General features: G+C 40.1%; 1 protein-coding gene across 50 annotated transcripts in view; it reads left to right on the forward strand.

Annotated features, from left to right (window-relative positions):
• Nucleotides 1-25,605, forward strand: part of CELF2 (CUGBP Elav-like family member 2) — a 777,520-nt gene that overhangs the window by 619,148 nt on the left and 132,767 nt on the right. For all 50 annotated transcript variants that reach the window (XM_065551657.1, XM_065551194.1, XM_065551355.1 and 47 more), the window contains one exon: nt 17,412-17,608. In XM_065551657.1, the coding sequence (XP_065407729.1) occupies nt 17,431-17,608 (178 nt within the window). In that variant the 5' untranslated portion in view covers nt 17,412-17,430. The remainder of the gene's footprint in view (nt 1-17,411; nt 17,609-25,605) is intronic.

The raw sequence follows: 25,605 nt of genomic DNA on the forward strand, positions 1-25,605 counted from the left end.
AATCTCTTACAGCCCAGATCCCAAAACACTTAAAAAAACTATATAATAGGATCTGCTTCACCTACCACTGAAAGGCAACCACCTCTGATAGTTGTATAAATGTGCTGCACAACAATACACAATAATTTTAGAAGAGCTAAAAAGAACAATGTAGCAATCTGAAACTTCAGTGGAAATTTAAGGAGGCAGAATATGATTACCCACATTTAGATTTAGCCGAGACACTGGAAATAATATCCTGTCTTTTACAAGTGCCATGGAATTTTATTGACAAGCGTACCAGACCTCAGTTTTACATTTTAACCAAATGACATCACCTTCCACTTCACAGAGGATCCCTCTACCAGGCAGGGACATTGGCACAGCATAAAGATGGAAAGTGCAACATATTAAATCAATGGGGTCTCCATTGAGTATTTATTTAGTATCCACTGGGCATCAGCAACTGAACTTTGTTTTTGAATTACATTTTCTACCTGGTTGGTGAGAGGGCTGCATTCAGCCAGAACAGCTTCAACATCTGGAGCTCATTTATTCCGAAAGGAACACCATCTCACTTAAATCGGATCCCTATTTGTCTCTTTCTCTTCTTACAATATTTGCCCTGTACTGATTCCCCTAATTGCGATCCATCCAGCAATATATATGAAAAGCCATTTCTATTGCATGCTTTAATGCTTTTAAGTCACTTTGGCTTTGCTGACTCATTGGTCAACCTTGAAAATCATAACAGTGCAAACACAGCGATGTCACCAGAGGACTAATAGGTTGCATAGGAGCTCTTAGTACTAATTGGTGTCGTCTTTTTTTTTAAGTTGAAAAAGCTATTGTGTTTAAGACTGAGATTTAAAATGAGGAGTAGTTAAAAGCCAAGACTCCTTCCTTTATATTTTTTTAAACAGGAAGAGCCCCAGGAACCTCTGTAGTCATTAGAAAATCCCGTTCTTGTGCTAAGCTTGTCCTTATAAACAGTTCTGTTGTTAGCTTCTCTGAATGTAAAGCAGGATCTTGTTCAGAACAGTTGCCGGGGGAGGGAACGAGGATGGGCAGGAGAGAATATTCTGTGGTTTTGTACTGTGTTCTTAGCGATTGGATTTCTACTCTGCCTACTGGGGAAAAAACAGTTGATTTGAAAGTGGGTCACATTTGATCCATGACCTAAAAAGACAAGTGTAAAAAACAAAATAAAAATCAACTCAATCATTAATGAGGTGAAAACTTTTTTACTCTATGGATCATTCATGAAACTGGGTAAAAATGTTATTCAGGTCACCTGGCTACATGATAGAAAATGTGGTTTGTAATTTAACGGACAACATGATTGCTGCAACGTTAAAAAAACCCACGGTGGTTCGTTTTAAATATGCTCAAGCAATGCAAGGATTAAAAATGACAGTTTGGCTGTGGGGCCTTCCTTTCAGTTCAGAAAAATATAGAACATCGCTGAGTTGCCCTTTCCTCGTAAATGAGGCCATTAGTAAGTCTGTGTATAAAGTTCTTCAGCAACAGAAGAATAGATTTAGAAAAACCCTCTTCCATCATTGCCCTAAAGTTGCAATCTCACTTATACCAATATTTCTGTTAAGAAACGCAGGCTCATTTTTGGTATACAATCAGAAATCACAAGCTATAATTTAAAGTTAATGACCCCTCAAGGATGTGCTGTTTTGATTTAACTATAAGTAGCACAAGCACTCATGTACCTCTGTGCACTCATAAGAGGAATGTTTTTGCTGACTCGCTAAGCTTCTTATTGTTCCATATGGCTAAGGGAAAGTGTGTTGTAGTCTGTTTTCTTCTCCAGGAGGACCTTCTCCTTTCTGAAATATTAAAGCGATCAAAAGGACACTGTGTCAAGGTAGATTTTATAGTTGTTATACTTACTTCTTGTTGTTCATAAGAAGCTCTTAGAAGCGTGACACTTTTATATAATAATAATAATTAATAATATTTTTCACATACAAAGTGAAAATTGACTTTCTTACCCAAGTTATTTTCCCTTGCACATACAGGCTAGCTGTTATAATGCTGATGAGATTACAGTGCACATTTATTGATAGAGTGTCTGTACAAACTCTATCCCAGAGTGTTCATATCATTAAATATTACAAGACAGCAGATGGTCTAGTGGACAAGTGACCATAAACAGTAGAGTAAGGCTTGACCTGGAGCATCAGATCTGAATGCCCTCACCCTTTGGAATTTCACAGGGTAGGTTTGGATTTGAATCCCCACAGCCAAACCTGCCCAGGCAGCTTTAATTCTGGGATGGATCCAAATTGACCCACTTTCTTCATCCAGTTTGGATACCATTCCTAGATATAATTGTAAGAGCAGTTAATTTTGATGAGATTTCTGCCATTTTGGGCAGAAATCTCACAAGAACATCTTGCAAGATTTCATAGCCATTGAACTAGAAACTTCTGGCCCTGGTTCAGCATCTCCACCCTCCAAACCCTAGTCTAAACCTCATTAGGAATGGGAAACCAGTTCCTCCAACCATGTCTTGAGAAAATGCATTGTTTGGGAAATTGAGACAGCTGCTTAGGATTTAAGGCCAATCACATAGGTGAGGGAGAAAACGTGCTTCAATATGTTTGAGAGAATGGTTTAGTAAGTAAGTAAGTATTTGGGAGAAGAGAGTCTATAAACATGCAGGACATGGGCTTGGCAAGCAGGTAATGTATCAGGGCAAAAAAAGTGGGGCAAATGTACATTCTGATTTGGGATCTCTTTAACATCAACTTTTTCTGGGTATGAAACATGTCTCTTAACATTTGATTGCATTATGGAGTCATCTGGTTTTACTAATAAAATTCGTTCACTCTTTCTGTTAGATGCCTGTACACTGCCCAGCACAATGGGGTCATGGTCCATAATTGGTGCCTCAAGGTGTTACCACAATGAAAACAATGCTAGTGGCTCTTGAAAAAGCATTTTACTGCTGTTGTATTTACTTAGGTTTCAAATATTTGTCTTAAAAGACAGATTAGAAACTCTTAAAGTTGAGAGAAAAACATAATTATGAAAAGTTTTTTCTCTTCAATAATATAATAACAGTTTTGATGTTTATGTGGTGCTTTTCATCCAAGGAACTCAGAATACCAGGAAAATATCACTGTACACATTTAACAGTGAGGGAGAGATGAGACACAGAGAGGTGAAGTGGCATGCCCAAGAACAAGCAAAGAGTCTGTGGCAGAGCCAGAAGTCGATCCCAAGTTTCTTGGCTTCCAGGCCATTGCTCTGACCACTAGGAATACTTCCTCCTTATATTCATCCATCACGTTTTCCTCTGTGACCTTATACCTCACAAGAACAGTTATGTCAAACCCCTTTGACAGCACCAATGTGACTTAAAATAATCTGTCCATAATACCCCTCTTAGTGAATTTGAAATTGCTTGAGTAAATCTCCACGTTGTGCGTTCATAGACTAACTGCTTCCCAGCTGGAAGCCATTTATCATGAATGCTTGTGTGGGCGTGAGGCGCGGATAACCTTCCCTGAGTTATACCCTCAGCGAGCTTCACCTTGCACTTTCTTGACACAGCTCTGACTAATGCCAAAAGCATTTTCTAGCCATTCTGATCCTGCTCCATTTTAAGTCACTAACAAAACGACCACGGATTTCAATTCTGCGGGATCGGGCCTTGAATAATTTAAAAAATGTTTAGGTACAGTAATCACTCATCTGCTGGGTGAATTCCTTTCTGCACATTGCGTTCCGATGGCTGGAGCAGGGGCTTGGGAGCCAGGAATCCTTGCTTGCCTTGTTGGCTCTTCCACAATTTTTCTTCACATCCTTGGGCTAGTTATTTTACCGCTCAGTGCCTCGGTTTCTCCATCTGTAAAATGGAGATGATCATAATACATCGAGGGAGGGGGATGTAAGAAGTAATGTTTATAACAGGCTTAAGTGCTGTAAGAGTCGAGTGTTGTTATAAAGCCTCAAGTTCTCCAAAGACTTGTCATCACGAATTAGCCTTTTCTACTCTCTTGAAACTGTGGCTTGAAGAATGGTGATTCCTATAAATCACAACACATCTCACAATAATGTAACTGCTGATGGAAGCCCTGGACTCATTGCTTCCACAGGTTAGCAAGTTACAGTGAGCCGAAAAACATATCTACAAATACTGAAAAATCTTTTCTGTTACCCAGTGCAAATTTAAACCGAAAGGCTTTGCACTTTGTGGTGGCTACAAAGGCCCATCATGTAGTCTCATCTTTTTTGGTTTTCCCCCTCTCACCTCTCAGCTGTCTCTCTCCTGGAAAGCTGTCAAACTATCCACCAGGACTGGAATCCTTTTTCAGCTGCTAATAAAACCACTACGGTAAACAATAAGCCATCAAGATAAGCTCTTCCACAAAATATATAATGAGGAAGTTACCTCATCCTTTTACATTCCCCCAGCTACAAGTATTTACTGTGACCTTTAAAATACACAGTAGTGTCAAATTTTCAGGCATATTTTCCTGTCAATTGGCAAAAGTTCCAAAATGGCTGCATTCTAATGTTTTCCTACGGATACGTTTGCACAGAATACCATGGAAACACAAAACAAAAGATGGATGTTTAACTTTAACCTCAAAAGTGTTTCCCTAAATCACTGCCATATGATTTTGGAATGGTACTAGGGGGCGGTGGTCGTGATTGCTGGGCTTTTTTTAATGGTAATATGTTTTTTATGGCGGTATACTCCAATTCTTGTGAGGCGTTCATTTTTAAATGTCTTTAAAGTGACAGTTGCTGATTTAAAAAAAAATGATGTATGTGTTTGTTTTTTCACAAACCTCAAAGTAATGTTGCAACCACATTGTCCTGTGGAGTAAAACAATTTAATTGCAAGATTAGGATAAATAAAAGATGCTCTAGCACAACTTCAAGCATAATAACTACACCTTCCAGTTTACATTAAAAGGCTGAGATCCTTCGATGGCTAATTTTGTGCCATCTTGTTTCTTCTGTGACCAACATTTTCACAATTGTAAAAACATGAAACTTTGGCAACCCAAAAGCCTAATGAAAACTAGTCCTTTACAAAGGGTTTAGAAAACACATTGCAGTAGAACATGCAGTTCTTAACATACGCATCATGGAAACAGAGCGACTCACTTCAACATGAGCACAAATAGTTTGCTTCTGTCTTGCAAATTTGAATCAAGCATTGTTGTTGTTAAAAATTGCAGCAGTAAATCTCACCGTTTGAGGTTCACAGATGAAAGCCTTCCCAGCTGTAACCCATTTATCATGGTTGCCTACTTGGGCATTGAGACTTGCATAACCTCCCAGTGAGTTACTGAAGATGAGCTGAGTTAAGGTAAACCCCTCAGTGTTTGCACTCTACAAGGGCCTGATCCTGCCACTCTTCTTCACTTTGAGTAGTACCTTCCTCCATAGGCAAACTCCATTGAAATCAATGGGACTACTCATGGCATGATGTACTGTTCAAAGTACTGGCAGAATCAATCCCTAAGGATGGAATTTTCGTAAGCACCCAGGGGATTTAGGAGCGCATTGAAAGACAATGGAACTTGTTCTTTTCACATCCCTGAAGTGCTTTTGAAAATGATTTCATTTAGTGATAATATAACGAGTCACTATAATCTCTCAGCTGTTATCAAGATTCCCTCCTGCACAGTGTTGTCCAGTGGTTAGATCATGGCAGTGAACAGCAAAACAATTGGGTTGTATTTGCTCCTGTGAAATCTTAGGCCAGTTATTTATCTCCCTGTTTACATGGGAGTTATCATTGTTTTCTTTGTTGACCAGTGATGCAGAAACAGCATCATTCAAGTAAGTTTTTCATTATTAAATAGGAAAAAGATGGAAGAGGAGAGAGGGGGGCGAGTCTCACCCTTCTTTTAAAAACTGTAAGATCCACATTTCTTCCAACTTGTGCACAGCGCTGGCTAATTTAGCTACCTTTTATAACAGCATCCACCACTTCAGTATCTGAGCACCTCCCAAAGAGTGAATAACTAAAAGCAATGGGGCTTTATTTTCCTACCTACTGTCCGTGAGGTAGTTGGAGCTATGGAATTTTCTGTTTAAATGCTATTTCCTCCTCCTCTCCCAGCGGACCAAGCCAGTCCCTGAATTTGATTTTCATCATTTTTGTTTGTATTACAGTAGCATTGAGTAGCATGAGCATGGAGAGCAGGGACCCACCGAGCTGGGCACTATTTACAGACTAAGAGTCTTTCCTAACCCCAAAGAGTTTACTATCTAAACAGGCAGACAAAAGGTTGGAGAGGGAACGGAAGCAAATTACCCAAGGTCACACACAGCAGATCACTGAGAGAAAAGCTGGGAACATATCCCAGGTCTCCTGATTCAAAATCCAGGGTCTTTCCATTAGATCACACTGCCTTGGAGTATCTGCCTTGTAACTTTTTCCTGTCTCATCCTGAGCTCACCACCCAGATTTCCATATAATTAACCTGTTCAATTAAAACTCTGATTTTCTGGTGCCGTCCCTCAGCTGCAAATCATGCCCTGAACTCAGCAGGGAAAGTAAGGGCTCAGTCCCCATCCCAGAAAGCACTTTTTCAGCTCTGAGTCGTTGAGCACCTTGTTGGCAGAGTCTCTGTCGCACCAGACAGTGCCATGTTAAACTCTTTGAGCTCTGCATCAAGGTGGACTAGCCGCACAAATCTGGGAGGGGTGCACTAGTGGAGGATGGGAGTGAGGATTTTCCTCCAAGGTGCACATCTTTCTGCCTAACAACTCTCAGCAGCTGTACTGATGCATTATAAAACACACTCCTAAGTGCCATGTGAAAGAGATCATTCCAACCACATGTTGTAAGGAAACAAGTGTCATACTGCGCAACAATGTGTCTGCGCCTGTCAGCAAAGTGATCTTTTGGAGTGATAGCAGAGTGTGAGAATTTCAAAAGGAATTAAGCAATTACATTTAGAGCCAATATCTTTCCTATTCATTGGGAATTCACTGTAGAGTTTCATTTCAAATAAAGATAGTTACACACGCACTTTTATTTTTTTAATATTCTCTCCCCCTGTTATATTTTTTTCCTGGACAGGTTATACATATGCTAATAGAATTATGCCTATTATTGCAAGCATAGTGCTGCTTGTCAATGAAGCTTCATTAACAGCGTTATCACTGCCTGACATTTATCTTATAATTTTCCAGAATTGACTGTTACATCTCCATGGAAACCCAAATTGCAATTGAAACAAGTGAGATAATAAAGGCATCCATAGCGATTGACAGCATGCAAGCCCGATATATTTGCAGGCTACATTTTTTATAGTTCCTTAGATAAATCTGTTGCATTAGAGATTTTTAATATTACCTGTCTGCTCTCTTATTGTGACAGCTGTTTATTGCAAAAGTTTACCACATCTTTGATTCTGGTGTTGAATTAGGTTGAATAATTTTATTGGACTCATCAAGAGATATTAGAGCACAGAAGATGTAAATTTCACTGTCATTTTTTGGATTAAATATGAAATTCTTTATGGCTGATTATGACACTGTAAAGAATTTTTTTTGGAAACCGCAGTAACCTCTGATTGCTGGATTTTTTTTTCCTTTTAGTATGCAAGAAAGATCTTGTACTATTTTTTTTTCTTATACCTAAGGACTTGAGCTCTTTAAGTTCATGACTCTAAATCAATTTAGATAGTGCCTCAAAGCATAGAGTCATGAAACTGGAGTGGGTCCAGAGTGAATTAATCTGAAATTAATTTGATTTTGAAAGGCTCCATCTGGCTATGTTTGGAAAAGGCCGTTAGACAGATATATAAACAAATGATCATCTGTATTCTACGTGCCAGATGTGGTGTCAAAAAAATGAAGAAATTACTTTACTTTAAAAAAAAATCAGCTGAGGGGGATTTTGATATAATGATGCTCATCCACTTGAAATTACAATTACATTACCATTTGGGAAATAATTCTGTTTTGATTGATACTTCTAAAGTGGGTATGGGAGACAAAGGAAGGCCTGATAGTATATTATTTTTAAAAATAAGAAAATTGAATGTCACAACTTGCTTTGACTATTTCAGGTATTTCACATAAATAAGCACAGCTAAATGCAACTGGCTAAATCCTTAATATGAGCAGTGCTGTGATCTTCCATTCCATTTTTAAGAAAGCTACTTGGATAAAGCGGCAATATCGGATGCGAGTTGTTGGCCTCTCCCTTTTTGACATATGCATTTGGACCCTATTAAAATAATATTTTGGGTCTTGTAAACTTCAGCAGTAAGCTGGTGGATGTGTGTGTCTGTGCCAGTCTTGGAACCTGTTAGTCTAAAGTACTTCCTGCAATAATCATTTGGCTTTTCTGCTAGGGAGCTGGTACTGTTTTTCAAAACAAATGTTTTTCCCTCTCTTGGACATTGTGTCCCATTTACAACTAAGAAAATCCTTGTAAACCTCAGAATAACATGTGGATAAATGCCATTCTGGAAAGACAACTCACTAAAATTGGCACGTTGTTAGTTATCCCCTTTTAAAACATTAAAAACAAAAAAAGCCTTTCATATTTGGTGTCTGAAGACTTTTGAGCCAAGGAAGCAAGGAACTGAGTAAGAACTGAGTAAATGTTTAGCAATAAGTGTTTAGAATCTGTGGAGAGGCTGAGGTTGTTGACAAGAAAACAGATGCTCCTACGTGATCTGAATTTTAAGCGCATGGCACTATTCTAATTCAATTGCCGGCGTGTCACAAGTGTGTGAGCATTTTGGTGTAATCAAATTTAAAAAAAAAAAAAAAACCTGTTAACACCAATAAATGTCTCCTGTCGCGCAGAAAAGACATACACTTCATTGTAAAAAGTGTCTAATTAGGAAAGCACAACATTAGTAATCATTTTCATTAATATTAAGTGGTCAGCTACCTCAAAATCAGTTACATTTTTAAAAAATATGTAAACCAGTGTTCCAAGTGCATAATTATGGCTGCAGAACTACATGAGCTCTTGCACCGATTATCTGAATTGCTGTAGTAACTAGAGTCCTTTGTTGGGCCTCATTGTTCATGCTAGACATGATATAAGCTCTTAAGCAACAAAGACATGGTCTCTGCCCCCAAACAGTTTACAATCCCATGTGAAGACGCAACTGGAAAAGATGTGAAGGAGAGAAACAAACAAGTGTACAGTAAGCAATGTTCATTGTTCACCACCATCCTAGGTGTGGTCAGCTGCCAGTGTTTTATTGTGGCAGAGGTGCGTTCTGAGAAAGGATTTGAAGAAGAATAAAGTTAGTGGTTTTTACAGACCTTGGTATCCTTAGAACTAGAATGTCCAATTGAAAAACACAGAGACAAATATATTTGCAAGCAACTGTCTTTGAGTAGGTCAACAGAAAGTAAAGAACATTCAAATGTAAAGCTCCCACAATGGACGTTGTTATGTCATGGCTTTATGTGTATGTGAATCACTTCTCTCTGCAAGGTAGAATAAGGCAGTCAGTAATTAAAGATATGTGTTAAGTGCTCCACAGCCATTGGATACATTTACATACATACATACAGTCACAGTTATAATGGTAATCAGCTATCTACACACACTAAACATCAAGGAGCAGAACTCTGAACCTTCAGCTTCTAAAGCACAGGGCTCTGCAACCTGAACTCTAAGCTTTTCCTTTAGCTATAGCTGTATGATATATAGACTAGGATTTAAAAAAAAAAAAAAACCCTAAGGGTGTTAAACACCCAAATCTCTAGGCTCCTTTGAAAATCCATTTTAGAGGACTAGACCATTAAACACTTAAACAGAAGGAGCTGGTACCCTGTCTAGGTTGATACATATGGTCAGTTGTGTGTATATATACACCTCTACCCCGATATAACACGAATTCGGATATAACGTGGTAAAGCAGTGCTCCGGGGGGCTGCTCACTCCAGCAGATCAAAGCAAGTTCGATATAACGCGGTTTCACCTATAACTCGGAAAGATTTTTTGGCACCCGAGGACAGCGTTATATAGGGGTAGAGGTGTAGTTGTTTCTGCTATTGGCTGAGCTAGCAAAGCTATGTTATAAACTTACTAAGTAGAAGCCTATGTCTGTCGGAACTGAAAGGCATATATTTTATTCCCCATGCTGCATATATGTGGGTAAGATGTGAATTAGGTGTTTGTGTATAGTATGTATGCATCCATAAATCATTACAAGTTGTTCTAAGAGAGAATGTGCGGGCACAGTTAACTGGAAGAGTTAAGATCGACAGGTTTCTCTGATTTTATTCATTGATTTGAACATAGCTTTTTTTTTTAAGTTTGATGCAGCAAATGCACAAAGGTTGCAGGAATATTGTTACTTGACTGCACAATTTAGGAAACAGTCACTCTCCAAAAATATTACATTAACATAAAGTTACTCTGTAGTTTGACTTGACAAAAGTACAAGGCATTCAGAGTTCAATCTGAAATCATGGCCTTAAATCAATCGGTTTTGACTAGACACATAAGCAGGGCTGGCTAAGCAGCTGATGGCCTGGGGCAATTAAACATCCAGTAACTGCATGGGTGACTGTAATTTGGTAGGGGCAGACATTTACAGGTTTGTCTTGGGCAGTAGAACTCCTAGAGCCAATTTATGACGCTGTAAATCCCCATAATAAAGGATCGTATTTGCTCCAATATGTACAGCAAGTTGAATAGTTAAAGTCCAATTGACAGAGATTATTGGGATTTTCCTTTTCTCTTCAGCTGCTCCTATAATAATAATGTATATTCAAGCCTGGCATTGCATATGCTAAATTTGGATTCAGTGATGAAACAAGAGAACATCTATTACAGCAACTGGTCACAGTGGTTTGCGTGATATTACATAGCCAGAGATTTAGCAAATAGATCAGGGGTTGGCAGAGCCCAGCTTCTGGTGCTGAAGAAATGAATTATTTGGGAATAATTACATTTTTGAACTTTGAACTATTTGCGGGCCCGGTAAAAGGGATTCCCTCATCTATTGTCTTTCTAAAGCACTCACATGGCTGCAAATATGTTCTGCAAACCATGAAGGCATCTGTGAAAAATATCTTTGCATTTATTGTTCATTGCTTATTACTTGCTTATTATTAGACATTTGCAAGGAAAACATAATATTGTAATCAACTGGCTCACCCAGAGCATTGCACGCCTGGAGTTAAAATTGCAATCAAAATAGTTAATATCATAGTTTGTGTATGTGCCATTGACTACTGGATGGAGTCAGAACCGCTCAGCTGTTTGTCATAAGCCATAATCTGTTAACAGAATGAGTAAGGGTCAATGATTTGGGGGCTGAAGGGATGAGAGTTCTCTCCCTACTGCGTTGCTGTGAAGTTCCAACTGCCCTTGATATGCAGAAGATAGTGACAACATAAGAAGGGCCATACTGGGTCAGACCATTGGTCCATCTAGCCCAGTATCCTGTCTTCCGACAGTGGCCAATGCCAGGTGCCCCAGAAGGAATGAACAGAACAGGTGATCATCAAGTGATCCATCCCCTATCGTCCATTCCCAGCTTCTGGCTAGCTTGCAATTCTATGTAAATACCAGTTTGTTATACAAGCACCAGGGCAGCATGAATGGAGTTGCAAAGCAGAGAGGGGCATTATACGTCTTGTATTACTCATGTACAATATGATTGCATTCACTGGATTGAAAGCCCTGCAGTGCGCTGTTGTGTTAACGAGCTGTGGTGTCAAATCTTTTCAGCAGTCGCTTTTATGGATACATATGGAACTTAATTTAATTAGAATAATGAAACATAGTGGTTTATAGGAGTTCTGCTAAGGAGAGCACAGGGTGTTACACCAAGAGATGGCGATGATTTGCAAAGAAGCATTCTTCTCTCTGAGTCAGTTTTAAACAACTGCTCCAGGGAAGTGCTTATGGGACAATAAGCTACTGGAGGGGCCATCTTTTCCATGACACATTGTCCTGATCAAGTGTGGTTATTAAAAACCCAAAGGCACTTTTTTATTTTATTGGGCACGTGGCGGTGTCCCTTGGTGTCCTGGCCAAAATCCAATTTGGGTAATTACATTCTGCATCTATAAACTCCCCCACCCCTCACAGTTTCAATTGGATATGATATTGTTCTTTACTTTCTGGCCTAAACTGCTATGTGGTAGTGCTGTGTGGTGTTATGCCACTGTTGCATGTCACCCGAGGATGAAGACGTTCCTGCATATGGCAAGTTTGTAAAGCACCTTGTAATCCTTCCAGGTAAAAGGGCTTCTAAACCTACGATAATACTGTAATTTATATGTTCAGCACATCAGCTTTAACACTATAAGGATTTGAGGGCAGGGATTGGGTGCATGCCCAGAACCCAACCCAATTGGTCCCCAATCCCAGTTGGGGCCTACGGGCACTAAATATTTACTACTATGAAACTAAAGTGCCTCTGTATTAAGATGGATTTAATAGTTCGTTCACCTGCAGCCTATTTTTTCCTTATACATTTCCGAGCCTTTCTACGTCAATAGGGCATTAATACTGTTAAGCGGGGGGTGGGGGCACTTAATCATTTGTTTACAGTTAAGCCCATGTTTTGTAGCACTGGATCATAGAAGGAAAGGCAAATCTGGACAAAACATTAAAATAATTGGAGTCGGGTGAGGCTTGGAATGGGGAGAGGAGCTAACCAAAATAATACTGTCAGAAAGGTTCACATCAGGCCAAGAAATGGGCCTGAATCGAAGCTATTTTGGTCACTACCACTGACTGTTGAACGATTGGCTTGTTGTGAAAGGAAATGAGTCTGGCCTGGAATCTCAAGATCCAGACCCAAACACTGTGGTTCCAGGGCCCATCTCTAATTAGTAATAAATTCACTCCCAGTAGATTTGCTGGGATTAAAAACAAGAATGGGGTGCTGCTAGTAAATGTAAGTAATAGCAAAACAATCCATCACTCCTCAAAGAGTGGCCCTGTCAGCTTCCTGAAATGATGGAACAATAGGTAGGTTATTAGAAGGAAAATTGGCACAAATTGAGAGAAAGGATGCCCTGGCAGCAACCATAAGCAGTCAGCCACTCACTGGCTTAATCTCTGCCCTCAGGCTGCTCTCCACAATATAGATGACACCTTGTCAGTGATTAGGATAACGTGCTGGGTCACCCGTGAGTCCAGTGGACTAAATTGGCCATAGAGGGAGGCTTACTGCAGCGCAGAGGCAGCTGGTCGCATAACCTAAATTTTCTTTTCGATATATCATCATCTGGGTACTGACAGTAATTGTCATGGGATTCTGCTCTCATTAGTGTCCCCTAGACACAGCTCCCTTTTGTGTTCACACTTTCAAGAAATAGTAGAGGCCTTAAGCTTTCCAATGTATTGGTTTGTTTCCTCTTGGAAATAAAGTTTCGTGTGTGGTTTCTCTTTTTTTCCTTGTTATTTCCTGAGTAAGGGGATGAGATGGGAGAGAGCCACTTCCACTGAGTTCCAGTGTATCAGCAAAGCCAAGTGACAAAACGTCTCCTTCTCATTGATGACTAACAAGTCTCAGCCTAATACAAAATATTTTCTAGGCAAGAGAAAGTTAAGGGCATAGGGGGTTTTCCTCCTTTAGTTGGGGTTTCCTTTTTTAGTTTTTTGGGGGGTTGCTTGGAGATTATGCCATTCATCTCATCATCTTCACCATATCCTACTCAAAAGAACATTACTTATTTCCCCAAACAGACAATGTGATAGCTGAAGCTTAATGCAGGTGTTTGTAGGATTGTGATTCTCAGCGTATGCTCGGAGTAAACCGTAGGAATTGGATTAATGAAAAACAGTTCTTCCCCTCCCTATTTTTTTCCAGTTGATTTATCTTTATGAATGATCCTAATGCGTTAGCCTCCTACGGTGATGGGCACAATTGTAAAACCCTAAAATAGATTGTGGGCCCAAGGGATGTGTTAGCCTCAACTCTCATTGAACTCAGTGGCAAGTGAGAGAGCTCCAAACCTACAAGGAGGCATTCTACAGCTTCAAAGAGTAGCCAATGTATGCCCACAGAAACGCATTCTATTTATGTGGCTATAATTTGCCTACCCCCTTTTTCTATTGGTGTCAATATACTTTTACGCCCAACACCACTGTTGCAAATAGGAAAATATTATAAACCCATTGAACAGTTGCGCACGTTTACGTGGACAAGGACAAATTTTGTTCTTCCTTCATCCACCTGCTGTCAATGGGCTTGCACAGGTGTTGAAAAGGGTAGAAATTGTCACAGAAAGGTTTGAGTCACTTGCCCAAGATAATGCAGTGAGTCAGTGGCAAACCAAGAATAAAAACCCAAGAGTTTTAAATTCCATCATTCAGTTATTCACTTAGGTCCTGATTCAGCAAAGCACTTCAGCAAGGGCTGAAATTTAAACACAAAATCAGTAAAGCACTTAAGAACATGCTTAATTTAATCCCCCTTAAATTCCATTAAAGTTAAGCAAGTGCTTAGCTGCTTTGTTGAATTGGGATGGATTTAATCATACACTAAGGGCTTTGCTGAATCAGGCCCATAATGATGACAGGGATTCATTGGAATGAACACTGATTTTGTTTATTTGTGTTGATGTGTTTTCTAAAGGTTGGTTTCACTTGTTTCATTAGTTAGAAACAGAGTGGTGCCATCACATTGCCATTGTTTTTTCCTCCTACCCAGAACAAGTCTACCAATATGTACACTTGTTATCCCACATCAAGTGCAATTTGTGGCATAATTTTGACCCTATACCTGTGTGTGTATATGTTGAATGTACAGACTGGAGGAGTAAAGGAGTAGAGAATAGAACTTTTAATAATGAATTATGTTTGTTAATGTTCCTAAAATATTGCACATTAACATAAATAAGGAAGAAATCAAAGTGCAAGTAATCTTGGCTTGCTTCCTAACCAAAATATATGAACCAGTATAAAGGCTATCAAAGCAAAGGGTACATTGCAGAATTTAGCTAGTCAATGTTTCTAAAATGGTATGAAATACATAAGGGGAGGTTTCCAAAGGCTCAAATGGCAATTAAGTGCCTGAATCTAAATGATGGGGAGTTTGGTGTCTAATAGCCATTAATGTCTTCGAAAATCTCCTCTGAATAGATCAGATGTTTTGGTTTTTGTTTTTTTTTGTTTTTTTTTTTTTACTTTCAAAGGAAAGGCACTATGTAAGTGTGAAATATGGTTCCTCAGTTCTCAAGGCCAGAAGGGATCATTATGATCATTAGGTTTGACCCGCTGCATAATATTGGCCATAGAATTTCATTGAGCGATCCCTACATCTAACTCTGATAAGTAAAGTATTGAAGCCCCAAACTTACAAGCTGCTGTGCATGGGTGAACCTCTGCGTCACATAGGGTGACCAGTCAGCAAGTGTGAAAAATCGGGACAGAGTATGTGGGTAATATGAGCCTATATAAGAAAAAGATCCAAAAATCAGGACTGTCCCTATAAAATCGGGACATCTGGTCACCCTAGTGTCACATGAAATCCCAGGGGAGTCAGTGAGCCTCTGCATGGGTGGGGAAGGCTGCTTGCATGAAGCAACTTGCAGGATTAGGACCTTTGTTTTTCTGCTGCATTATTTCTCTCTCGTTCATTATGCTGAAATGGATGGGTGATGGTAATGATCCCACAAATATCTGAAGAGCCACATTAGAGTTCTTGTGATCAGTGAAAGAGCTTTGAAACTAAGAAGGGATGTAAGATGGGCAAGAATATTTGTACATTAAAGACAATAGAAAGGGATGAGCAAAATCCTTTTGTCCCTTATTTAGGCCAAAATCCTACTAGAATCCATAGGAATTTTGCCTGAGAAGAGACTTGCAGGTTTTTCTCCTGTAGTAATTCAGGAAAGAGATGAGTCATTGAAGGTTAATAAGTGAGTGAAATTTATTCTATTGCCCATTAAGCCACGTTAAAGACACTTGACAAAACTGATGATGGAACTTTTCATCATCAGTTTTGAAATGTGCTTTTCATGTAACTTTTTCTCCTCCCTTCAATATCTAGGAAAAGTTCAAAAGTTAATATGGGCATATTAATGTATCCAGGTGCACTATGCTTCAGAGGAAGCGAACTACCAAAAACTGAATAATTTGTCTTAGCCCTAAGGCAGGGAAATTATGCAGAGCTTTAAAAAAATAAATAAACAAACAAACGGTAAAATGTATGGCTTGGTCTTTGTGCATTCTCCAGCCCTTGAGTGATATGGGTGTTCTCTTCTGGGCAGGTATCAGCTAGAGAACCTATGATCCAAAGCCAAGGTTTTCAAAAGTGATGGGGAATTCTAGGTGCCTCAATTTTTAGCTGATCAACTTTTGACATGCCTTAAAGAGGCCTGAGTTTCAGAGGATGGGTGCTCAGCACTTTCTGAAAACCAGGTCGCTTTAAGGTGTGTCCAATTGGTCACCCAAAATCACTACTAGTTACTATAGGAAATCTTGGTCCAAGAAAAGAGTTTTGAAACGATTAGTGTTAATTACCAGTGGTGACTTGAGTTTTATGCATTTTACCTTTATTTGGTACATAAAATAATTTGTTTTCCTAACATTCAGGAAAAGTTGTACTCTGTGATATGCAATTTTCCTACTCCAAGAAGTTCAAAATTATCAGCGAGAATAAAATATTTTTTTTTCAAAATGCATAGTTGTTTCAAACGTAAATGCACATCTGGAAATTAGATAGGGTAGGGAATTTATGGGGTGTGAACGATTTGAAACATGTAATGTTATTTACATGGCGCTAAACTTTTTGAAGCAGTATTTTCATTTTCTGAACAAAGCAGGCAATTCTGTAGCCGTCTTCCCCTTCTGAATTGTGCTCTTTGTTCCAGGGTGCACCCATTCCCTTTTTAAAAGTGTAGGCAACTAATCGGCAGCAACCAGCCGCATAGCTGGAGTGTTTTCCATTCTAGGCAATATTATCCTAATTTGATGCACACATGGATGCTTCACACAATCTGCAAATTCATCGCTGGCATCTTGCATTAGTCATCTGACAGATTGCCGAGCATTTCATATTCCTTTCATGTGACTTATTACAAAACACACGCGCATACACACACACACACACACACACACACACACAAATCAGGCACAGCCTTATTTCTGCCAGTAGCTGGTTTGGTGCTGTTTACAGCAGCCGTATATAGAAATCTCCACTTATTCATAATTATCCTTCACTTTAAGATGCAAAAGTACTGGCTCGTGGCTTGTATTTTCCAGCTCTTTTCTGATATAACCGTATTAAGCAGCAGCCTGCAGTGAAAACCAGTCTCAATGAAAAATGTAATGCCGTTTTTGCATTGCTTTTGTTCGTAACATTTATACTGTTAATTAAGCACAGTTTTTTCCCCATTGTGCCCTGTTGACATCTTTTTCTGCATCTATTATACATCAAAAATGCTCAGTCTCCTAACTATGCCTATTATTTTTATCTCTTTGTTGCACTTTTTAGTAACGGCACAGCTAACAAGATGAATGGAGCTTTGGATCACTCAGACCAACCAGACCCAGATGCCATTAAGATGTTTGTTGGACAAATCCCACGTTCATGGTCGGAAAAAGAGCTAAAAGAACTTTTTGAGCCTTATGGAGCTGTCTACCAGATTAATGTTCTCCGAGACAGGAGTCAGAACCCACCCCAAAGCAAAGGTACAGTAGTAGGATTGTGTTTGTTTACTTTCTGTTTCAAAACTCTCGTACATGCCTTCAGGATTTCCTAAGGGATGTCTGTTTTTGAAGCATACTGTATTGAGCCAGCCAGAGACCTAAGAGACGAGAATTTCTGAATACCTATAGATTACTGGCTACCTCCTCTTCGTAAATTGCAGTTTAAATATCTGTTATCTTGAAGAGACCATTCCGGCTGCACAAAAAATAACAAAAGAGTGCAGCCCTAGTGTAAATTATTATTGCCGAAAGAAATGGAAACCTGAGCGGTCAGTTTCCTTGGATTAGCTCGTGAAAAATATAATGTTCCACTTCCTTTCACTTACTCTCTCAGCACCACAGGTGGGAATAATTTGAGGGCTTTAGGAGGAGAGAGCGCAGTGCTGGGCTCTTACTACATCACCTCTCTGGAGGCAATAAAAGAAGTCCTGCCTCATTTCCAGATTTCCGATTTCTCTCCTGCGGTCACATTAGGGACTGACTCAGTTGCGGTTACTTATCCAAAAGATAGCTTGCCTTTGTCTTCATTTTTGATGTACATGTAATATATTTATCCTTACCTCTATATTTCTCGGAGTATGTATATAGGTATCTATAGCTAGATATGTATATGCATGCATATGTGTTTATATATGAAACATAAAATGTAAATACTTTGTGTATCCATCTGTGTGTCACAGAATACTTTTCCTCAGATAAAATCCCCTTAATTTTATGTTTAATATTTTTGGCATTTTCTGATCTTCTCCAGAATGTGTGTGCTAAATTTTTAGCAGTGTTACAAATAATGAGTGTTAGCCTTCAGGCATTGGATCCCTCCAGATGTGCACCCATGCCTGTTCCTGACCTGGCAATACTTGATATTTTTCATCCTTCGTTTCTTCTGACCACACCTTTAAAACGCACATTCTGGAGAGAACCTCAGAAAGGGATTTTGTAGGCCAGCAGTTGATTAACGGACCAAGACTGTAAAGATTCCCATTCAGCTGGAGGTGATCACTATCCTCTGAGTCAGGATCCAAAATTTTGGATGTTCCCATGTCTTGTAGCAAGCTCACCTGTCTGTGCTGGGTCAGAATGTTCTCTTCTCTCCTGCGGCTATGGTACTGATAGGTGTAACAGGGTCCGCTCTCTTTGACCTTTTTCCTTGCTGCTCCCCATCCCTGATAACTCATCAGGACAACTTAATCTGTCCTTGTATATTTTCTAGAGTACCACACTGGTGCTTTTGCGGATACCCTACATAGATTACATCTGCTCACCAGGCATCAGGTAGGCATATAGGAAGAGTTCGTAGCATACAATTTATGCGACTAATAGAATTCAAGTTCTAGCATTGAAACTGCAGCTTTGATTGGTGCCCATAAAACTGAAGGCATTTTCTTCTTGCAGCATTGGTGCCGTTCTCCCACCCTTGGCTTTACATATTCTCTAAGCAAACGGAAGATGAAGTATCTTAGTGCATAGACCCCTACTATGGTAGCAGAGTTTTCTCACTATGTATCTTTTTCTCTCACGCTGGATAGAAGACAGTATTAAGAGGTCAGGCAACTGGATTTACTGCAGCCCATTCTGCTATGGATGAGCAAACTCCTGCTTAGTCTAAATCACCAAAATGCTGGACTTTGAGGCTGGCTTTATTGAAAGAGCTGATTCCTGACTCTCAGAAAAGCTTCCCCACTAAGCAGCAAATGAAGTGAGGATGGCATTGTAGTGAGACTGAAGAAGCCCATTTCTCTGACGTTTCCCATTGTTCAATACGGGTCTGTCAGGCAAGTTGAAGGTATGAAAAGGCTTCATAGACTAATTGTCAAGAGTTTATTAGTCCCTCTCAACCAATTGCTTCTCTAGAATGCTGGTCTTTCTTTTGGCTGTTCTCAGCCAGGGGAGCAGGAGAATTATGTGCCACTACATTTTTTTTGAAATATTGAGTGAGTTTCGTCCCAGAAAAAGCCAGACAAACCTGCAGACTTAAATTCTGGTGATACAGCAGCAAGCTGCCCCACCAGTGAGCTCTGCCTGTAGAAACTCTGGCATATGGAAATATGGCCCCAAGCCCATTCAATCCTTGCTCTGCTGGGACTGCCAGCGAGAGTGCTGTAGACACCTCTTCAGCTTCTGGTTGGGCACCTCTCCTCTAGGAACAAGACCTCGATTTTCTTAACCCAGTTATACAACAGTTTCTGTTTGCCTGAGTGAAGATTAGAAAAATATGCGTTATAACCAGAAAAAAATCTCTCTTTACTGAAGGCTGTTTCTAATATTGTCAGTGTCAACAACACACGACAAACACTTTGCCCCATTTTAGAAGCAGGGACAGAGTTTATTGTTTATTCTGAGAGGTTTCTGAGGGGTATACGAAATCAGTGCCTACTCAACCACTCGAACCAATTCTTATTTGAGATAGATGGGTTGGAATAAGGGTTGCTGGCTACCCAGAATTTCTTGGGATTCCCTAGAGTTTTATGGGATAACATGTTTTGTAAGTTTAGCTTGTGATGGCAATAGAACAACTCCCTGTTTTGCATTGCAAGGTCATGGCTTTGTGTCATATACAGCAGCATCATGACATGGCAAGATCAAGAGATTCCTTCTTTACATTCTTCAGCATGCGAATTGCAAAAGTGCAAATGCTCATTGGCATTAGTACCTGTTTTTAAGCATTCTGAATCTAAATGTTGAATAGTGTTTGGTTTTAGAAAGCCTTCACTCCTGCTAGACTAGGGCCCATATTTCTGTTAGCTTGGCCAAAGAGACTTCTCTGGTTTGGGCATAGGATCTCTCTGATGAGCTGTTTGTCAGGCTGCAATCTGAGCCTTTTACAACTCTGTCAAAAATAATCAAACGCTGATTCTTTCTCCTCTGCTGTCATTAAGACGGCCTTCTGTACCCTCTAACCATGAATGTCCTAGTTCACTCATCTCCTAGCTTTTTGTTCCGCTTGCAAATTCTACATAGCTGAAGTTGGAGGAGATCGGTAGAAAGACAGCACTTTACGCACTTTAGAGAAGTACCTATTTCTCTTTTAGAGTACATATTGCGCTCTCATTAGATGAGATGTAGAAGCTACATCTTAACCACTTGTGGCCATTAAAGATCCCATGGGACTTTTTAAAAGAGCAAGGGTTGTCTACATTCCACTAACCTAAATTTCTCTCATATCTTCAGTTGGATTTAAATTATGTTCAGCCCTACTCTCTGTCCTCAACCTCTTGTGAAGCATTGTTAATCAGCTGATGTCTTCTGTCCCAGGGGTAGCTCCGCTGTAGTGCTTGGGATCATGATGTTCCTTCTTTAGGTGCCAATCTGATGGAGTATTTGAAGGGTTTGCACCTCTCCATATTATTCTGGGGGCTTGAAGAGTTCATAACATTTGACTACATGACCCTTTTTTTCCTCCTGTAGCTTATACTCACCCATGTGTTGCTTTCCACCACAAGAGAAATTCAGAGAGTAAAAATATAAAATGTTCTATGGAGAGTTAATAAGATTGAGTTAAACTTTTGAACTTATCATATGCAAGTGGATTCAAAATTTAGGCAGAACAAACGTATCTGTTCCCTGATGAAGTATTTGCACTTCATGTACTTTATATTTGATGGAAAGATGCCCTACTTCTTATCATTTTTATTAATGAGCATTTTTATAACACTACAAATGGACACAACCCTTTACAGATCAAAGTAAGATGTGGTGAAGATTTCCCTTCTTCCTCTCCTTTTCAAAATTTCCTTTATGCCATTACCTTGCTGCTCGAGAATAGAGACAAGCTGGACAGAACTACATTTTTCCTCTGGAATATGATGGGTGGGGGGACAGGGACTCAGAATTTACTTAGAACTCTCTAGGTTAAATCCACCTTAACTGAGGAGAGGAATATTCTGGAAAGCAGAGAGGCTGCCTCGTAGTGAGTAAGGTGCTCTAGTAAAAGGCTGGTGCTGTGTATTATCCTACTTCACATGGTAGTTTGAGTCTATTGGCAGGCAGTGGGTTTTGATAACACAAGAGTGCAGGTGTGGGGAGATGGATGAGTAAAGCATGCCGTGTACAAAAACTATTTGTCATTCTTTGTTATCTAAGAGCTAAATTATTGCCAATCTGATGCAGATGCATGAGTCTGAGCGGGATAAAGAACAAAGGGGCCATCCCTTCTCCCTCCTTCCCCAGTGCACCCATTAGCTATCAATCTGCGCTCTGGCAGAGCAAAAGAGGAGCCCAGGCCGCATGGCCCAAAGGGGGCATGCACAAGGGGGTGCCCAGATATGTCACCATGCTCCTCCCATAAATACACCTCTACTGTGTGCTGCTCAGACACAGAGAAGCTAAGCAAGCAGTCTACGGCTAACAGGTGTCATTGGCTGCCAGTGAGAATGCTCCACTCCAGTGCCCCCGAAGGTGGTGTGATTGCACCTGGCTTCTGCAAGCATGCAAACTCCTGAGGAACCTGTGTAGTGGTGCACCTGATCCCCTCTCCAGCACTGTAGCGTCTTGATTTGGCCAAAAGTATCCTGTTCCCTATCCATAACTCCCCTGTAGTCTAATACCACATGCTCTGTCTATGGAATAGCTTTTAGCTATCAGCTCTAATGTGTTCTGCTAATGCTAGATAGAGCTATCCGTAGTACCCTTGAGCTAATAAATGCCACAGATTGTAAGTTCTACAAACTTAAATGATGCCATGTGTGTGCGTGTGTGCATGGTTTGTAGACCTCATTGAGAGTTAAATAAACTCCAGGCTTCAGACTTTGTTTATAGTACTGTAACTTTATTCTATGTAGCATTGTATAAGAAATTGTAGTGACCACCATTTAAAAGTTAACTTTTTATACCTATAGGAAACAACTATTCTACACAGTGTGGTAATGGTGTTTTTTAAAGGCAAACACTTCTATTTCATAATATATTAAATGCCAATTTATAATGCTATAAAAAGATATCTTGTTTTTAGGCACAAGTAGAAGGGGGCAGAGTTAAGGTTGCATTTTCAACCGCGACACTGGCATTTCTGACTCTTGGATGCTCAGTTTCTAAAACTTAAAGAGCATTCACTCCAGACTTATGCATGGGATATACACGACAATATAAAATATAGTACAGATGTGAGCTGATTTCAAAAAAGGTAATTCTTATTTGACAAATCTGCTGGAGTTTTCAAAGAGGTTTCTCAGAAAGTGGACAGGTGTGAAATTGTGTATATAATCTACTTAGATTTCCCAGGGGCAGTTCACACAGTGTCAAACAGGAGACTAATACACAAAGTTGCTAGCAAAGCAGAGAAGGGGCTGTTTTCAAATGGAGAAAGCAACCGGTTATGTGATCGAGGGCAGATTTGAACAGGGAAAGGTTATGGGTCAGGGAAAAAGGGGATGAAGATTGGAGAACCACAGGGATTGGTATTGGAGATCAATATTTTTTTCACTCTGTATGTAAATGACTTTGAAGAAAGTACCACTAACATTATCCAAGTTCTTGGATAATACAAAATGGATTGGATGGGGGGAAGAACCAGCAAATAACGTGGAGAAAGAGAGCAGATATGAAGAAGTCTGCCTGGATAAAATGACCCAAGAATAACAAGAATAAATTTGAGATTTGAGTCATAGTCTATGTTAAACTAATACATTCTGATTAAAGAGCAGGAGAAGGATTTTAAGGAGTCATAAAAGCTAGAGCCATGAAAGGACTAGCATGATGCATTGTATGACTGTGGTCAAAGAGGCATTGAGCAAGCAAAGCACAGAACACAATTTAAAAGGAAATACTGTAACACTTTTTAAAGATCATGTTTTAACTACTATTCCTAATATTTAGAACCATTCTATAGAAAAACATGAAGGGCAGTAGTCCAAAGGAGAGTAGCATGAATCATAACATGTCTGGAAGGGTTAAGATATGGTGCAAGGTCTACAAGGGTTAACTTGAAAGGGGCTTGGAGGGTTGACTGACAAGAAGGTGGAGAAGAGAAAAATTCAGGACTGTACTTGGCTTTTGGGACATTAAAGGTTATAGGGGAATCTGATGGAAGTTTTGCAATGTGCTGAAGTGCATAGTGAGGCTAGAAATAGATACGCTCTTTCCATTAATATTAAACCCTGGGATGATACAGCATAGACTTAGGAATTTTTAAAAGCAGGTTGGACAACACCTGTCAGGAATGGTCTAGATAATACTTAGTCCTGCCTTGAGTGCAGGGGACTGGACTAGATGATCCCTCGAGGTCCCTTCCAGTCCTATGATTCTATGATTCTAAGACAGAGAAACAGTAGGCAAAAAAAGAGTGTTTAAACCAAACTCTGCCCCTTTCCCTCCATGCAGAGAGTAGGATGTTCTTCCACCAGGGGAATCAGTGAATATTCCTCAAGAAAGTTATTCCTTCCACCAGTATTTCAGAGTGCTGCTTCTGATACACAGAGCAGCACGTAACGTGAGCACTGCCCCCAGGTACCAGGTAAGGTAAGGTTTCCTCACTCAAGCAGCTAACAGGATAGAATGGCAAGCCCTTTGTGGGCCCAGCTGACACTTGGTGAGCTGCATTCGGCTTGGTGAATGTCTGAGCCTTCTTGAGACCCATGATATTTTTGCATTGGTTGGAGGTGTGGGGGCAGATGAGGCTAATTTCCCATCACATACGTGACTGTGAACTTGTCTGCATGAATCTGCCTCATCGTAAAATCCAGTCATGGTTTATTGCAAAAGAAGGAACCGCATCAGAACCAACCCCCAAAGCCCACTGCCAGTCAGAGACAACTTCATTGGTGAGCACAGCTCATGAAGATGTTGTAAAATGAGAGTTATTTAAAATGACCCGTAAAGGGGTATGGTGGGCAAAAGAGGACTTTTCCTTTTTTTGCTGCTGTGTGTGTGGAGGAGGCCTGGAAAGATGTTTTCTTCTTGTTTTTAGAAATTTGAAATTTAGCTCTTGTTCTCCTTGTATATCTCTGGATGAGTGGAGAAGCAACACTTTAATAACCTTTTCATTCTGTGTTTGTACAGCTCCTAGCACAATGGAGTCCTGGTCCAGGACTTGGGCTCCTAGGTGCTACCATAACACAAAAGAAGAATACATCTCAAGAGAGGGAAAGAACAGCTTGTTTGCACAAGCTTGTCTACACTATTTTAGTACTGATTTAACTACATTGATTGAAAACTTTCCCGGAATCTCCCAAAATAGGCTATACTGATAAAAGCACCTTTACCTGCATCCACACTAAAGGATTGCACCCATTTAACTGTATTGGTTTCTAACACAGCAGGGTTAAATTGGTAGAAAAACTGTGTGTTGACCAGCCCTTAGAAGAGAAGGGATTTTTAGTCAAGGTAACCACGTCAGCCACCTCCGGAGCACCTCCTCAAAGCCTGGGGTGGCTCTGCAGAGTAACCTGCTTCAGTTTCACTGGCCCACAGGACACCTTCAGCACTCCACACCACAGACCAAGATAGTCAAAACAAGATTTCCCTACTGGAGTCCTATGTATTAAGTCCTGCCAACAGCATGGTATAAATGGAATTCAAAACAAAACAAAAAGCCTTCAGCCCATTCTCAGGCTGCCACAACCCATCCCCCCTGCGGGTCTGTCTTCATGCTCGCCCAGCAGTGACTCCCAGGACTTCTTGCCAGGAGTTTAGCCTTCTCACCCTGGAGAGGACCCAAGAACCTCTCTGCCTTCTTCATAGGCCTCTTCCCCAGGCTTTGCACAGGCCTCTTTTTTTATATATATATATATATACCCTAGGCCTGATTGAGTTCCATGACCCACTGGTCACATGACAGTCTCCATTTTCATCACTTGGGAAGGTGAGCTGATCTTGTCACAGGTGGGGATGAGGTTCATCTCTCCTTGAAGGGGTCAGCCAAGTCTGCAACAGTCAGACAGTTTGCAACTTTGATTTTTGTTAACAACTGTTTAATTCTAACCTCTAAGAAACACTTGGGAGAAAGGAAGGTTATGTTAAGGGATCATTGCCCCTGCCTTTTCAAT

The sequence above is a fragment of the Chrysemys picta genome, chromosome 1 (assembly GCF_011386835.1).
Source record: "Chrysemys picta bellii isolate R12L10 chromosome 1, ASM1138683v2, whole genome shotgun sequence".
NCBI lineage: Eukaryota > Metazoa > Chordata > Testudines > Emydidae > Chrysemys > Chrysemys picta.